Consider the following 16454-nt stretch of genomic DNA (forward strand, 5'->3'; position numbering starts at 1 on the left):
GGAAGCCTTCCCACTCAGCTGGTTGGTTGAGCCTGGAGCTCCCCTTCTCCCCGCGGCGCTCACAGGGGGCAGCAACCACTCCCCGAGCCACTTGCCTGAGGCTCAGTAAAGAGCCCGACTAAGAGGCTTTCGGGTGGGATGGCCTAAGCAGATCTGAAGAACTCAGACACCTGTAAGGCTGAGGTATTAAGGAGCTATATTTAGGACATAAAGGTTTTACAGATACAAAAAAGCAGTTTGTGTATGTGCTGCTGAAGCGAGCACTACAAAAAAGCAGTTTGGATGTGACAATCCTGAAAGGAACTGTCCGTGGGGAAATGGGACGCAGCACAGGCAGAAGGCCATGTCGTGTCATGCTCCCGATGCTCCTCCACGCGCTCTAGGAGCCACCCCCACGGCCCCCACACCAGTGCGCAGGGGCAGGGGTGAGACTTCAGGCCCTCAGGGTAACCTTCCCCTTACTCTGTCTCCTCATAAGCAACACGTGTTTTAACTCGGGTTCTTCCATCTGGGGTGCCCGCACCCCCACAACTCCCACGTTCCCCCAGATAAAACACTTTCACGGAACTTTTTTTTTTTAATTTGTTTGTATTTGTTACAACCTTTTGAAGTAGAACGTGACTTGGAGCACTGCATTTCCACTCACGGAACCTGTGAGTTCCTCCTCCGACGGGTCTACAGCGCGCCAGTGGGCCGAGACCGCCGCTACTCTCAACAACGCTCCTCTGCGGACAACAAGCGCTATCCACGGTCACTCCCATCCGGTTGGTTAACTACTAGTTTCTAGAGGCCTGGTACATGCAGCTGGGAACTACAGGGGACAGAAGATTTAAAAAGTAGATCCTAGAGGGTGAGAGCTGTTTTAACCAACATTTCTCTTTAAAACATCAAGATCTAGCTCAGAACACTTCAGGGACAGACACATTTGGTCTTACTAAGGAATCCGCTTGGTAGCTAAACACTTTAGACCACAGTTAACGTTAGGCTACGCACACCTCAAAACAAAGGTCACCTTGTCCGGTTACAATGAGCCGGCGTGGCACCAGGGGACAAACTAGCTGGGCTTTAGTTCCTACACGTCACAGTATCACACTTGAACAGAAAGGAATCTTATCTTCCCCTTAAGTAGTTATTGTCATGCCATACAGATTCTTAAAATGTTAACAAAAATAAAGAAAAACATCCTTGAAAATATATCATCAGAGGGAATGGAGATAAAGTATCGAACACATGTACAAGTCATTCTCGCGGCACCTAGTCAACTTCCTCCATGCGCGACGTGTCGTCGTCACCCTCCAGGGGCGGCATCTCCTCGCTCACGGCCGCACTGCTGTCGTCAGCGGTGGGGTCGTCTTCGTCAATCCCTGTTGGGAAAGAAACCCCTCCTGCTGTTCGGTTTCTCCAAGCCGGCTGATCATCAGCCCAGGACGCGGTCTGTCCCCACTTTAAAGGCTGAACCATTATTAGTCGGTGCTGAAAGCGCTTTCATTTCTCAGCCCTTCTGATTAGAAGCTCTGTTCTCTCTTTGGAAGAGAAGGCTTTAAGGTCACCCACCCAAGCCGGAGGGGCCACCCCAACGTTGTTGATGGGGCTGAAGGTCCCGCCTGGCCCACGGCGCCGCGGGGAGCTTACCGAGACCGAGCTTGATCATCCTGTAGATCCTGTTGGCATGCGTCTGCGGATCTTCCAGACTGAAGCCGGAGGACAGGAGCGCCGTCTCGTAGAGCAGGATGACCAGATCTTTCACAGACTTGTCGTTCTTGTCGGCCTCGGCCTTCTGCCGCAAGGTCTCGATGATGGAGTGGTCGGGGTTGATCTCCAGGTGCTTCTTCGCAGCCATGTAGCCCATGGTGGAGTTGTCTCTCAAGGCCTGGGCCTTCATGATCCTCTCCATGTTTGCCGTCCAGCCGTACGTGCTGGTCACAATGCAGCACGGGGAGGTCACCAATCGGTTTGACACGACCACCTGCAAGCAGAGCGTGAAGAAAGCAATGAAGGCACCTAGAAGACCCCACTGCGCAAGTTTTTCGGCTGCGCCACCAGCTGGATGCTAACTCGAAACCCAAGGACTCCAAGGACTGAGTAGTCACGAGTCAGAAACACCACCAGCAAATTCAAGTTTCTTCCTCCACACCTTAACTCTCCCTGGGGCTTCAGCAACCTTAAGAGTTTTCTCTATGTAGGAAATGCTAATTTCCTATTGGTGAAGTTCAGAAAACACAAGGAGAGAAAGGGCCTCCAGAGGACAAACCCGGCCAACCCCTCCAGGCCCTCTAGAAGGCAGCCCAGGGCACTGCTCTCACAAACCTTTTCTACTTTTTTCTCTAAGATGTCCTTCATGATCTTGCACAGGTTTTCAAACTTTGTTTTTTTCTCTTCCTGTTTCTTTTTCTCTTCTTCATCTTCTGGAAGTTCCAAGCCCTCTTTGGTCACAGACACCAACGTCTTCCCCTCAAACTCCTTCAGCTGCTGGACGCAGTACTCGTCAATGGGCTCGATCATGTAGATCACTTCCAGGCCATGCTTCCGAAGACGCTCCACGAAGGCCGAGTTCGCTACCTGGTCCTTGGTCTCACCTGAAGGGTTGGGAGAAGTTACAGACCTTTAACAGGAAAGGACTTCATCTTGCTTTTGCGTTTTGCTAAATCTACTCAGATCTAACCACAGATATGGCCCAGCCCACGTGGTCTTGCCTGGCTTCGTCCCAGGAGCGGACCTGCAGATCCCAGTGCAGAACACACACTCAGGAGCTGCAGGTTTGCGAGACCGGGACCATGCACCCTTGGTCCTTACCTGTGATGTAATAGATGTGTTTCTGGTTCTCCTTCATCCTGGTGCAGTAGTCCTTGAGAGAGACCATCTCGTCACCGGAGGCGGACGTGTAATAGCGCAACAGCTCTGAGAGCTTCTTCCGATTCTGAGAGTCCTCGTGGATTCCCAGCTGAAAGAGAACGTGAGCTCTGAGCTTTCTCTGCATTTAAAAAAATTCGTAAAATTTGACAAACCGTAATGACCACTACCACTGAGGATCCAATGTGTTCACACCAACCTTGATGTTTTTGGAGAACTGCTCATAAAACTTTTTGTAGTTCTCTTTGTCTTCGGCCAGTTCAGTGAAGAGTTCTAAGCACTTTTTGACCAAGTTCTTTCTGATAACCTTTAAAATTTTACTTTGCTGCAGCATCTCACGGGAAATATTTAGAGGAAGATCCTCAGAGTCCACCACACCTCTGATGAAATCTGAAAAAATACAAACAAATGCACTCAAAGTCATCCCCAAAGACGCAGTCCACAAACAGGTAAACCCAAGGAACCAAAGATCATCTCCTGCCCCACATGGGTTCTTTTTAATTTTTTAAAGATTAAGAAAGAGAGATATCCCAAGTAGGCAGAAAGGCAGGCAGAGAGAGAGGAGGAAGCAGGCTCCCCCTGAGCAAAGAGCCCGACGAGGGGCTTGATCCGAGGACCCTGGGATCATGACCTGAGCTGAAGGCAGAGGCTCAACGCACTGAGCCACCCAGGTGCCCCCCACATGCATTCTTGAATCCACTGTGCGGAGCAGACTAGGCATTGGCTGGGCTCGAGCCTTACACTGCCCACACTTACTCAGATACTCCGGGATGAGCTCCTCACAATTATCCATGATGAAAACTCTGCGAACATACAACTTAATGTTGTTCTTTTTCTTTCTGTTCTCAAAGAGGTCAAAAGGAGCACGTCTTGGGACAAAGAGAAGAGCTCGGAACTCCAACTGTCCTTCCACTGAGAAATGCTGTTTAAGAAAACACACAGAACCATCAAGGGACAACCAAGCACGCGCCACTGAAGGCGTGAGGCGTGCCCCCTCTCCCCGCTTACAGTCACAGAACCAAAAGCGCTCTTGGGGGGAGAGGACAAGGGCTGGGACAGGCCCTGGGCAGCAACCCACATCCCGACCCTGTCAGACAACCCGCCCGGACTCGGGGCACTCACCTTCACTGCCAAGTGATCTTCCCAGTCATTGGTCAAACTCTTGTAGAACTCTCCATACTCTTCGTTGGTAATATCGTCAGGGTTTCTGGTCCAAATAGGCTTTGTCTTGTTCAGCTCTTCCTGATCAATGTACTTCTCCTTGATCTTCTTTTTCTTCTTCTTGTCACCGTCCTTCTTCTCCTCCTCTTCCTCATCAGAACCGACATCTTCTATCTCAGGTTTGTCATCAGACTCCTTCTCTTCCTTTTCTTTTTCCTCCTCTTTCTCTTCCTTTTCTTCAGCCTCATCATCACTCACCTCTTTATCACGTTCCTTCTCCACCTTTCAAAATAAGATGCAAAACCACGTCACCTCTGCATTCTGGAATTAAAGAACTAGACTGGGTAGACTTACTTAACACCCAAGACTCAAAAAAACATTTATTAGCCAAAACACTCTGGTTAATATGTCATGTTATCTGCCTAAATAACCAGCCCTGCGTACGTAGACAGGGAGACGGAACTTCCAGAAAGTCCCGCCAATGCAAGTTTGGCTCTTTCCCTCATCAACAGACCCAAACGCTAAGAACTCCCGGTCACCAGCTGCGCGGTCTACACGGCGGGCAGAGAGACACTCACGAACAGAGTGATGGGGTAGCCGATGAACTGGGAGTGCTTCTTCACGATCTCCTTGACCCTCCGCTCCTCCAGGTACTCGGTCTGGTCTTCCTTCAGGTGCAGGATCACCTTCGTTCCCCGACCCATAGGTTCGCCTGCGCAAGAGAGAAACGACTCGATTTCAATCTGAATGGGCAAATTAAGCAATCAGGAAAACAAAACCCCCACAACTGTTCTCCACGTCACACCCGACGGCTTTCAGCAACTTAACCATGTGGGGTTTACCAGTACTGTGGAAGGAGAGTCCGACAGTTAACCGCCTGCCCGGGATCAGGAACTCGATGGCCCCGGCTCCTCTTATCACGTGCTTCCCAGACCTCCACAGCATCTTCCGGGCCCCCAGCCTACAGCTCCGGGCCCTCCCCCAACAACCAAGGGCCAGGAGAGCGGCCCACCGGGCGCCCACCTGTGTCGGTGCGGACCGTGAAAGAGCCCCCTGCGGAGGACTCCCAGGCGTACTGCTCGTCGTCGTTGTGCTTGGTGATCACCGTCACCTTCTCCGCCACCAAGTAAGCCGAATAGAACCCGACCCCGAACTGGCCAATCATAGAAATATCTGCGCCCGCCTGCAGAGCTTCCATGAACGCTTTGGTCCCCGACTTGGCGATGGTGCCCAGGTTGTTGATCAGGTCGGCCTTGGTCATGCCGATCCCGGTATCCACGATGGTGAGGGTCCGGTCCTGCTTGTTCGGGATGAGGTTAATGTGCAGCTCCTTCCCCGAGTCGAGCTTGCTGGGGTCGGTCAGGCTCTCGTATCGGATTTTGTCCAGAGCCTGTCGACAGAGCAGGGGCCGGTGAAGGCCGAGCGCCGGTGGGAGGGTGCCCGCCCGCCCAGCCCGCCCGCCGCGCCGCGCACTCACGTCGGACGAGTTGGAGATCAGCTCCCGGAGGAAGATCTCCTTGTTCGAGTAGAAGGTGTTGATGATCAGCGACATCAACTGCGCGATCTCCGCCTGGAAGGCGAACGTCTCCACCTCCTCCTCCTCCATCGGCTGGTCTTGGGTCTGGGTTTCCTCCGGCATCTGCAGGGCCGCGGAGCCGGTTATGGGCCGCCCCCGCGCCTCCCGCCCGCTCCTCCCGGAGGCCCGCGCCCGCCGCCCGCGCCGGGGCCGCCGACAAAGGATGACCTCATTTCCAGCTGCGACAACGAGGGCCGTGCGCACGCCGCCGCCGCCGGGCGCCACACGCCCTCGGGGACCCCGCCCGGAGCCCCCTCCCCCCTTTCCCCCCTCCGCCCGAGACCCCGGAGCCATAGCCGGTGGCCGGGGGTCCCCGCCGACCCGGGCGCACCCTCTCTTTCCCGCGAGCGGGGGTCGGGGGCGCAGCAGGCCCGAGGCCTCCGCCTGCGAGAGCACGGCCGCGCCGCCCCGCGGCCCCACTGCCTCCGGGGGGCCCGCCCCGAGCCCGCCGCCCTGGACCCCCGCCGCCCCCCAAAGAGCCCCCAACCGCCCCCTCACCTTGGCTAAAAGACCGCACGGGCTCCGAGAGGACGCAGCACCAGGACGCAGGAGCAACTGGCGCGCCGCCCCCGCGCTTCCCTTATATAGACGCGGGCCCGCCCGGCGCGCGGCGCCTTTTCCAGAAGCCTCCCGAACCTTCCGGAAGAACCCTCCCCAACCGCCGCCGCGGCCACGCGCTTGCGCCTGCGCCGTGGCCGCGGCCCCGCCCCTCTCCCGGGCGCGCGCGGGCCCGCCCCGAGCGCCCCACCCCCAACCGCCGCCGCGCGCGTCCCCGCGTCGCTCTCAGTGCGCCGGCGCGGTCCGGAACTCTCGCGAAGGTCTCGCGCCTTCCGGAGCCACCGCCCCCAGCGCGACTCCCGCCGGCGCCCCAACCCCCACCCGGTGCCTGCACAGCCCGCAGGGTCCCCTCCCGTGCGCTCCTTGCTTGGGCAAGTCCGCCAGAGTAACTTAGTAGTTCCTACGGCGTCCCCGGGCTGTATGGGCTTCGGACCGTGGCCCTGGGGCTGCCGCAGCGTTGGGGTCGGCACCCGTTACCGGCTCGGGCCAGGTGTAGGCCGGGTTCAGGGGTTCCAGGAAGGGAGAGGGCGCATCTGTGTGCCCGGGCCAGTGATCAGAGGCTCTGGGCTGCGATTGGGGGTTCAGGGCCCTGGAATTCGGGCAACAGGTGCCGTGAGGGGTGATCAGCGCATGCGCAGGCAGACCCGACCCCTGGTTTCTCTTGACCAGAGAGAGCCCCTAGCCACGTGGGGGTTTTGGTAATGGGGTCTTGGAATATGGGTGAGGTTTGGTGGGGTGAGGTCTCGATCCCACGCCCAAGAAAGAATCCTCAGACATCTTTGGTGCAAAATGGTGGTTTATTAAAGCCCGGGAACTGGACCTGTGGGGGCAGAAAAGAGCTTTGGTGTCGGGGGAGGTAAGGAAAAGGGAGGTTTTCAGAGCACTTTCATATGCTAAAGAGGACCTACAAAATAGGAGAGGCTTTGCTACTGTCAAGTTCAGGTTATTTTTCCTTCTAGGAAGGCAGTAACCTGAAGATAATTGGGAGCTTCCTGGAGGGACGTTACACTCTGCCCGCTTCAAGGGTCTGTCAATGGGCTGCCGTTGTACCTATACTTCTTTCTGGAAGCTAGGTTATTAACAGAGGCTTTGTTCTGGGGCGCCTGGGTGGCTCAGCGGGTTGTCTCTGCCTGCGGCTCAGGTCATGATCTCGGGGTCCTGGGATCGAGCCCCACAAGGGGCTCTGCTTGGCAAGGAGTCGGCTTCCCCTACTCTGCGCCTACTCCTCTGCCTACCTGTGATCTCTCTCTCTGTCAAATAAAATCTTTAGAAAAGAAAAGAAAAGAAATGCTTTGTTCTTAGAGATTGCTGAGACATTTGTAAGCTGAGGGAGACTCAGGTCTTGCAGGATTTTGATCTCTGGAAGTTAACTATTCTGTCTTTAGCTTTAGGGCAGCCAGGCGTGCCTGAGGAATGTGACCTATATCCCATGGGTGGGGGCAGCTGTGGGGTATCGGCTTCTGCTTTGTCCTCAGCTTGCCTTCTTTTCCCTGTCATTGGGATAAGGGAGACTCAGGGGCCTGGTCGCACTCCAGGGGCTCAGTTCTGAGGGTGGGACTAGGAGCGCCAGGAGGGGACTGAGGGTCACCCCTGCCTCTCCCCATTGCCAGGCAATCTCCAAACGTTCATGTCCTGCTCGGGGGCTGGTTCTTTCCTTGGGCTGCGCTGTGCACAAGGGCAGTGGTTGAAACGGACCCTTACAGGGGCCTGAATTCTCCAAACCCGTGCTCCATCCTTCGGGGGATTTCTACCCCGTGTGCATGTGGCTATGGTTTAGGGGAATTTATGCTTCTTCACATGGAACACCCAGTGCTCATCACAAGTGCCCTCCTGAATGCCCGTCGCCTCTACCTGCCCTTGGTTTGCCTTAAACCGTGTCCTTCACACTAGCCTGCAATTCCAGGATTAACTAATGCGTGCTCGCCCAGGACACCCACCATGATTTTGTAAAGCCCATCTTCTTTACAGCCTAGTTTACGTCATTGGAGGTCTCCATGGGAAGGATTAGTTCACCCTTTGGGGGGTTAACTCGCTCCAAAAACCAATTTCTAGATGGGAACTCCAAAAATATCTTGAACAATGGCAGATGAGAATCCTGAGAAGCTTGGAGGGGAGGGGCCCTTAGCCACGGTCCTTGTCAGCCACCAGGTCTGAGGACCGCCCCCAGCTGGAGCCGCTCAGATCCCTGTAAACCTAGCCCCGCCCCCGGCGCCTTTGTCGCTAGCTCCTCCCACTATTGGTCCTCCTCCAGCTCCTCCCAACACACCAGCCGCCCCCCAGCCCCACCCCGGGGAACAATCTGGAAGCTCCTTACGGTTGTAAACAAACCTGTCTGAACCCTTCCTCCAGCTTCGTGTCTGGGGAAGCCCCGCTTTTCCAGAAACAGGGTTTTCACACTGGGGATTGGGACCCATTTAGGCCTGTGTGAAATTAACACGGGACATCTTAACTGGCTTTAAAATAGGAAAAATAGAGTGGAAACTTCCAGCCATGTGGTCAGGGGAAGTGGGCGTTGTGCATTTGCCGGACACCTCCTAAAACCCAATTCTGCCCCCAGCTGTACCTGGGAATTCTCCCCGGGTTTTCCCTGCCCCCCTGGGCTGGGGGAGGAGGGGGTTGGGGGAAGGGGGCAAGGTTGGGAGGAGGGGAGTGGAGGGAAGTTGGTGGAGCGGCAACGTGGGGCTCTCCATCCCTCAGTGCGCTGTGAGATCTGATCCACGTGTGCCCGCGGCCGCCCTCCTGCTCCCCTGACCCGGAGGCCTTAACACTTCTTCCTTTTTACCCAACTCCTGTCAGGGCCCAGGAAGTTTAGGATCTGTTGCAGGTGGGCGGTTCAAAGCCCCAGCTGCAACCTGCTCTGCAGAACTTGCCCCACGGCCTCTCCTGGAATCACGGCTTCCCAGCTGGTCTGGACATTAACAACCCTCCCTCCTTCCAGGTCTCTCCTACCTGCCTTAGTTACTAAATACCAGAACTTTCTCGTCCTGCTCCCTCTGACCTCTGGATGACATTCCCCACTAACCACCATTTCCTCTCCTCCATCACCAGCGTGCTGGGTTTCTCCCGCCTCCTCTCGGGCCTTCCTGTGGAGCTCCTGGAAAGATACCTCTGTGTGTCTGTGTGCACCTTGTGCTGTGGGCACAGAGGAGCCAGGGCCAGGACTCTCCTAACGCCGCACCTGGACACTGAGCTCACTGCCCCACCTACCTGGTCTTCTCGCAGGACTCACTACCCAGCCGACTAGAGAACCACCTTCTAGAACCCCCCAAGCATCCCCACAGGGGATCTGGCATGACCTTACCATTTCTGCCTCCTAAATGCCTCTCGAACCCATCTGCTTCTCGCCACCTTCATGCTCCACTTCCTGCCCAAAGTCCCTCACCCCGGTCACCACCCCCAGTGGCTCACTAGATCCCTGTAGCCCCAACTGCACCTGTCTCCACCCTGGGGCCAGGGCGGGCTCTGTTAACACGGAGCTGACCCTGGCAGTGCCCTCTTCACACATGCCCCAAACACTCTGGACACCCCGGCATTCCTGGAACAAAGACGACTGCCTTAACTAGGCTCATGGGCCCTGCAGGACACCCCACCCTCCTACTTGACCTTGCAGGACACCCCACGTTCCTACTTGTCCCCGTTCCCACCGTGCTGTCACCTTTGTAAACCTCACTCTGGGGACGCCTGGGTGGCTCAGTGGGTTAAAGACTCTGCCTTCGGCTCAGGTCATGATCCCAGGGTCCTGGGATCGATCCCCACATTTGGCTCTCTGCTCCGTGGGGAGCCTGCTTCCTCCTCTCTCTCTGTCTGCCTCTCTGCCTAGTTGTGATTTCTCTCTGTCAAATAAATAAAATATTAAAAAAAAAAACCAAAAAACCTCACTCTGTGAACGGCCCCCACACCGTTTGGCCCAGACACCAATCCCTCTCTTTTTTTTTTTTAGATTTTATTTATTTATTTGACAGAGAGAGAGATCACAAGGAGGCAGAGAGGCAGGCAGAGAGAGGAGGAAGCAGGCTCCCTGCAGAGCAGAGAGCCCTATGCGGGGCTCGACCCCAGGACCCTGAGATCATGACCTGAGCCGAAGGCAGCGGCTTAATCCACTGAGCCACCCAGGCGCCCCCAATCCCTCTCTTTTTCTTGTAATGAATGTCCCTGTGCAAACCTTCAGCTCCCGCATTTCCCTAGGATCCCTTCCCACGTCAACTGGCCTTCCTCCCTGGCTCCGTCCCCTTGTATAAATCAGTCATCAGAATGTGGGACCCCCCCCCCCGCATGGCGTGGGCTCACCCGCTCCAGCAAGCCCCCAGCCCTGGCTCTTCTGTGCCCCCCCACCTCCTTTCCACCCAACCTCCTCCTGCTCCCTCCACTGTGTTTCTGTTACACACCCAAGTCCTGCAGATTAGCTCCCTGATATTTGTTGGGCTGGTCCTGAATTGATGCCCTTCGGTGTCCCTCCATCAAGCTGGAACACAGCGCCAGACTCTGATTTTGTTTTATTTATTTATTTATTTATTTATTTATTTATTTGACAGACAGAGATCACAAGTAGGCAGAGAGGCAGGCAAAGAGAGAGGAGGAAGCAGGCTCCCTGCTGAGCAGAGAGCCCCATGTGGGGCGCGATCCCAGGACCCTGAGATCATGACCTGGGCCGAAGGCAGAGGCTTTAACCCACTGAGCCACCCAGGTGCCCCCAAAGCCAGACTCTGTATCCGGGTACCCAGGTTCAAATCTCAGATCTGCTCCTGCCTACCCTTGTGGCCTGGGCAAGTCACTTACTCTGTGCCCGTGGTTGTCACAGGCGCATGGAAAGTCTGTTTCTCTTGCAGAGTTACGAGGCTGAAAGGAGCAAAGTCTGCTTCTGGAGATGGCCAGGACGGGCCTGGCATGCGGTGACGGCACATGTGTGTGAAAGTAAACAAGTCTTGATTTCTTCTCGGACCCGTGGATGATTTATAAATGGGTTACCTTCCAAATATCTGGAGCTTTTCCAGAAATCTTTCCATGACTGATTTCGTTATTTTTATTGTGAGAGAGAGCGAGCGCGCACAAGCGGGGGTGGGGGGCAGCAGAGGGAGAGGGAGAAGCAGGCTCCCTGCTGACCACAAGCGGCTCGACCCCAGGCCCCTGGGATCATGACCTGAGCCGAAGTCAGACGCTTAACCGACTGAGCCCCCCAGGCGCCCCTTGCTACTGATTTCTACTGTTCCATTCCATTGTGGTCCAAGAACGTACTCTGCGTGATCTGAATCCTTGCATATTTAACGAGACTCCTTATGGCCCAGATGATGGTGTATACGGACAAGTACTGTGTACAGAATCATGATGCTGAAGGAAAGGTGCCAGTTATTGACATAATTTTAGAAAACGCAAGTTAACCTTGAGTGAGGGAAAGTGGAACGGTGAAGGCCTGGGGGGCCGGGCCGGTAGGGGCTGGGGAGGGGGACAGGGGGGCGACAAGGAAGCTGTGGGCAAGGCACCTGCTCACTGCCGTGTTTGTCGTCATGGCTTCGCGGTGTGCGTGTGTGTCAAAACACGTCACCTTGTACTTTAAACACGTGCAGTGTGTTGCGTGTCAATTACACCTCATAAAGCTGTTTTTTAAGAATCGATGTTTAGCAAAGAGCTAGGAGAAATGGTCAGAATCGAGGTGTAACGACATAGGGAAATTCAGTAGTTCGTATTTTGGAAAGAGACGCAGCTGACCCGGAAGAGGCTGGTCTGGACCGTGAGTCCCGTCCCTGCTGCGTCGGGGCTGTGTGACTCCAAGCAGGCGGCTCAACCTCTCTGTGCTTCAGTCTCCTCATCTCCGCGATAGTAAGGTTGCGGGTGCAGGCTGTGAGCTAACCCCAGGGAAGCCGGGGCCACCTGGCATGCGGACGAATGTGCTCTTCTCTTAACAGAGAGCGGGGAGAAGGGTGACCCACGCTGGCGGTCACCAGGTCACCATGACGCTGTTCTGCACTGGGCTCACTGCTTGAGCAGGAAGGGGAGGGCTGAGAGCACGGTCCCAGGGAAAGTGAACGGCCAGACTCTGGGAGCGAGGGGAGGTGGAGACGGGACCAGCATTTTGGTGGAGTGGTCCAGTGACTTGGCCACTTAGAGTTGGCCCTGAAGTGGACTTCCTCACAGCAAACCAGTTTCTCACCGACCAACTGTAAAACTGGGAGCACTTTGGTGCCAAAACTATTCTTCTCCTGGCCAGTTTTCACCCATCCTTTGAGGCCCAGCTGGGCAGCCATTGCCGGAAGGCCCAAATGGGGTTGGTAACTTCCTTGTTAACTTGTGCACGCTGTCACCAGAAGGAGGTACCACAGACATTCCCTTGCCCTGCTCTGCCATTGTTGTCAGCAGAGCGCGGCCACTTTGACGGGGAAATGGTGTCCAGTCGTCGGCTGAGCCCCACTCGTTTCCTGCCTGCTTACCAAACCCCGTGTCCAGGCCCTGGGATGCAGCGGGAGCCGAATTAGGCCACCGCACGCATGGTGGAGACACGAAGCCAACACGATACAGATAGTGGATTTGTAAACTGATGGGTGCTGGGAGGGTCCTGAGAATGGAGGAGAGTGAGTGGTGTTAGCGGCTGGTGAGGGGAGGGGGGAACGGCATCTGCAAACGTGAGATCTAGAAGGAATACGAGGACTTGTACGGAATGGGGAGAAGGTGAGGCAGGAGAGGAAATGGAGGCCAGAAGAGCCTTCCTGTGGGATGGGTGGGATGGGGGACACAGCCCACGGAGGGGAGGGGGGGCCACTGAAGCTGAAGCAAGAGGTAGGTGCCAGGTCGTGCAGGCACTCTGCCGGGGACTCGAGATGTGGCCCAGTAGCATAGGAGGCACGGGAGGCTGTCCCCGGGCACACCCCCGCCCCTCTGTTCAGACGCTGTTCCACTCGGACCATCCCGTGCACAGAGCTCAGGCCCAGGGGGAGCTGAGTAGGCCTGCACCCGCAGAGCTGGTGGGCGGAGAAGGGGCAGGCTTGCCTTGCAGGCCACCAGGGCAAGCTCACCGTCCAGGTGAGGGGAAGGAGCCCTCCTGCATGGGAGATCCTGCGTGGGGGACACTGTGGTCACCTTGGGGAATGTAGAGCCCAGGCCAGAGCAGCAGGTGACCTGTTCAGTGTCACCATGTGGCGCTAAACTGTCTGTGGGGCATCCAGGTGGAGGGGCCCCCAGCAACAGGCCCCCGCAGTGTGAGCGAGGAGGTGGGGGGGTGGGAAGGAAGGAGCCAGATCCGCTCGGCAGGCGCAGGGCTGCCCCCGGATGCAGCCAGTCCGGCGAAGAGCTGGGAACCTGGAGGGACAGGAGGCTGCGCCGAGGCGGGGTACAGGGAGACCCCCCCTCCCTGTCCCACCTGGGCTCCCAGTCTCCCTCACGCAGAGGCCTCCGGCTGCCTCTCCTGGCCTGCTTTGAGTCCGGCGGGGATAGGTGCACACTGAGCAGCCCCCCAGGCCAGGTGCACAAAGCAGGACAGCCTCAGGTGGCACCTTCGGGGCTTACGTTCTAGTGGGGGAGGGGTAAATGAGAGGAGCAAAGTAAGCACGCGGATGACACGTGGGACGGTCCAGACCAGCTCTTCAGGCCCTGAAGAACGGCAGCCCTGGGCGTGGGCTTGAACTTCTTCCTGGAAGCACCGTCACTTTCCCCTGATTCACCTTCAAATCTTATGAATCATCTTTGACTCATCCCTCGGCCCCCACATTGTGAGTGCTGCCAAGTCTGGTGGATTTTTCCTTTTAAATGTCCTCTCTCTCCAGCCTCCGGGTCCCACCCTGCCCCAGCCCCTCAGCTGCCCGTGCCCTGACCCCCTTCAGCTGGTTCTTGCTGGATTTACCTGTCCTACGTTCATTCTTGTTCCTATCTGCCCACCTCCCGGTGCAGGCATGCCAGGGCACCCCGGGCACCAAGCCAGCGGTACCCGCTCAGGCATTCAAGACCTGGGGCTCGGCCGCCCAGCTCACGCCACCTGCAGGCCCCTTGTCCGCTGCCCACATCCTCCCCATCTCTGTACCTGCCCTCGGTGCTCCGGGGCCGGAACGCCAGCTGCAGAACAGCCCCGCCGTCTGCCCCAGGCACCCCAGCCTGCCTGGAGAAGGCGGCACCATTGCCAGCCCCGACCGGGTGGCCTGGCGTTGAAGGGGGCCGCAGAGAAGCAGGTGCAGAGGGAGGGAGAATGGGAAGGGGTGGCAGCGGGGGGTGGGAGGGGCGGTGGCGAGAGGACACCGCTGCGTCGTGTTCTGGATCTGCTGCAGCCTCCCTCCTCCATTCCTTCAGCCTCCACGGGCAGCAGGAGTGATGCCCTTCGATGAAACGTCACCCTCCGTGAGACAACCTCACGGCGCGCTGGCATCCCTTCGCTGAACAGAGACGACTGCGGCAGCGCAAGGGCTTTATGGGCCGGGCCTGGTCTCCCTTCCCGGATCCTTCCTCGTCCACTCTCAGCTGTTCCCCGGACGTGCCTGGAACTTCTGAGAAGTTCCTCCAGCAAGACCCTCCTCCAGGCGACAGGTGTGTCCGCAAAGCTCAGCTGAGAAGTCTCCCCACCCCCCGCAGGCCAAATTCACTGTACAAGCCTCCTCCCCTTCTCTTGGGGTTGAATTAAAATTAGACTTTTTTTTTTTAAATATTTTTTTTAAGATTTTATTTATTTGACAGAGAGAAATCACAAGAGAGGCAGGCAGAGAGAGAGGAAGGGAAGCAGGCTCTCCACTGAGCAGAGAGCCCGATGCGGGACTCGATCCCAGGACACTGAGATCATGACCTGAGCCGAAGGCAGCGGCTTAACCCACTGAGCCACCCAGGTGCCCCAAAATTAGACTTTTTCTTTCCCACCTCCTCACCGCTCACCCCTCCAGCCCCACTTCTGCCCAGTATCTCTGCCCCTTGGCTCCAGTCGCGGCAGGTGGCTCTCTGGGAACCGACTGGCTGTGAGCACCTGTGTGAAGGCACCAGGTTAGAGCCCTTGGGCCCAGAGGCAGTGACTAACCTTTGGCGCCATCTACTGGCGAGTTGGTGGGTTGTTTGGGGTCTCTACTAGGAAATGGTTTTGATGTTCCGGAATTTCGTGTTTATTTCTCATGAACGGGAGAATTAGGAGAGAATTATGTGAGATCCAGGCTAGGTCATCATCATTAACGTCTCAACCTGAACCGTTCATGGCAAAGCTTCTAGCCTTTTGATGAGTAGGGAGGAAACAGTCTACAAGAAGACGGGAGGCAATTTTTTGAAATTAAAAAAAAATTGTGTGCTTGTCACTGCTAAAACCTCACACACGAAGAAAGGCAGGAAGGTTAAAAAGCCGCTAACACGCTAACATGTTAAAAATGTGCTAACATGGAGAGTTAGTGTGCTCCGCCTCCCCGCTCCCCTCCTCAACCTCCTTCGGATCTCTCCTGGGCCATCAGGGTGGTGCAGCGCCCCCCCCCCCCCCCCCCCCCCCGGCTCCCTTCTGAGTCCGGCTGGCACAGGGGCTGTCACAAGGACAAAGCCCTTTAGTCTGACCCACACCCAGAGGCAGCCTCTTGTTCAGCCAGTAGAAGCACAGGCCCAGCAGACCCGGAGGGGCCAGGCTGGGGTTGGGCCTGAGAACGGAGCAGGAAACGAGCAGGCGTGATGTCCCAGGCTGACAGTTCCTCTCTGTCTGCACGGAGGCGGGGGCAGCTGCCGGCTGGTTAGGATTCTGCCCATGTGGCCAGTTACCCAGGCGGTGAGCACTTTGGTCTGGCCACCTTGCCACGAAAGGGTTGTCATTTTCAGGTCCTGAGCTGGGTTCACCAGGCTTTCCGAAAGCTGGTCCTGCTGCTTCTCCCCTCACCTCCGAGCCCCACAATGAAGTGCCCTCCTTGCCCCCCAGCATCCTGCTCCTTCACACCTTGGCCCGTGCCCTTCCCTTTCACCTGCCTGGAAAAGCCCACTCCTTGTTTAAGGGCCTCCAGGGAGAGAACGTGTCTGCTTCTTTGTCCCTCTTCTGTTTAGCCTCTGCTGATTTGGGGGCAAGGGTCTTCCTCTTGAAGCCTGTTTCCTCATCGGGAAAAATGGGGGTAGGAAAGGGGCAACTGGGTCACGTTCCACTTGTCTTAGGACGGTTCTAAGGTCTTTCATGGGAGGACGATCAACTAGGGTCCAAATGCATCATTTTTTTAAAAGATTTGTTTATTTATATGACAGACAGAGATCACAGGTAGGCAGAGAGGCAGGCAGAGAGAGGGGGGAAAGCAGGCTCCCTGCTGATCAGAGAGCCCGATGCGGGGCTCGATCCCACGACCCTGAGGTCATGATGTTGGGTCCCCCAATAATGGGTCCATGGTCAAAGGAG

General features: G+C 56.4%; 1 protein-coding gene across 1 annotated transcript; it reads right to left on the minus strand.

The window, feature by feature from the left end:
* Nucleotides 1-892: 892 nt before the first annotated feature.
* HSP90AA1 (heat shock protein 90 alpha family class A member 1) lies at nt 893-6238 on the minus strand. Its single transcript, XM_046008978.1, has 11 exons — nt 6086-6238; nt 5489-5650; nt 5035-5401; nt 4590-4723; nt 3973-4293; nt 3607-3772; nt 3050-3240; nt 2794-2941; nt 2308-2576; nt 1633-1966; nt 893-1364 (listed from the first exon to the last, which is right to left on the minus strand). Exons 2-11 carry the CDS (start codon nt 5648-5650, stop codon nt 1255-1257), a joined length of 2202 nt encoding a protein of 733 aa, XP_045864934.1. The 5' UTR covers nt 6086-6238; the 3' UTR covers nt 893-1254.
* Nucleotides 6239-16454: the final 10216 nt, after the last annotated feature.

Source organism: Meles meles, chromosome 6 (assembly GCF_922984935.1).
Source record: "Meles meles chromosome 6, mMelMel3.1 paternal haplotype, whole genome shotgun sequence".
In the NCBI taxonomy this organism is placed as follows: Eukaryota; Metazoa; Chordata; class Mammalia; order Carnivora; family Mustelidae; genus Meles; species Meles meles.

Bases quoted from the DNA above. Each gene is read 5' to 3' on its own strand.
- HSP90AA1 (XM_046008978.1), bottom strand. From the start codon at position 5,650: ATGCCGGAGGAAACCCAGACCCAAGACCAGCCGATGGAGGAGGAGGAG. The intron at 5,402-5,488 runs GTGAGTGCGCGG...CTCTGTCGACAG, and splicing joins TGATCTCCAACTCGTCCGAC to GCTCTGGACAAAATCCGATA. The intron at 2,577-2,793 runs GTAAGGACCAAG...CCAACCCTTCAG, and splicing joins ACACATCTATTACATCACAG to GTGAGACCAAGGACCAGGTA.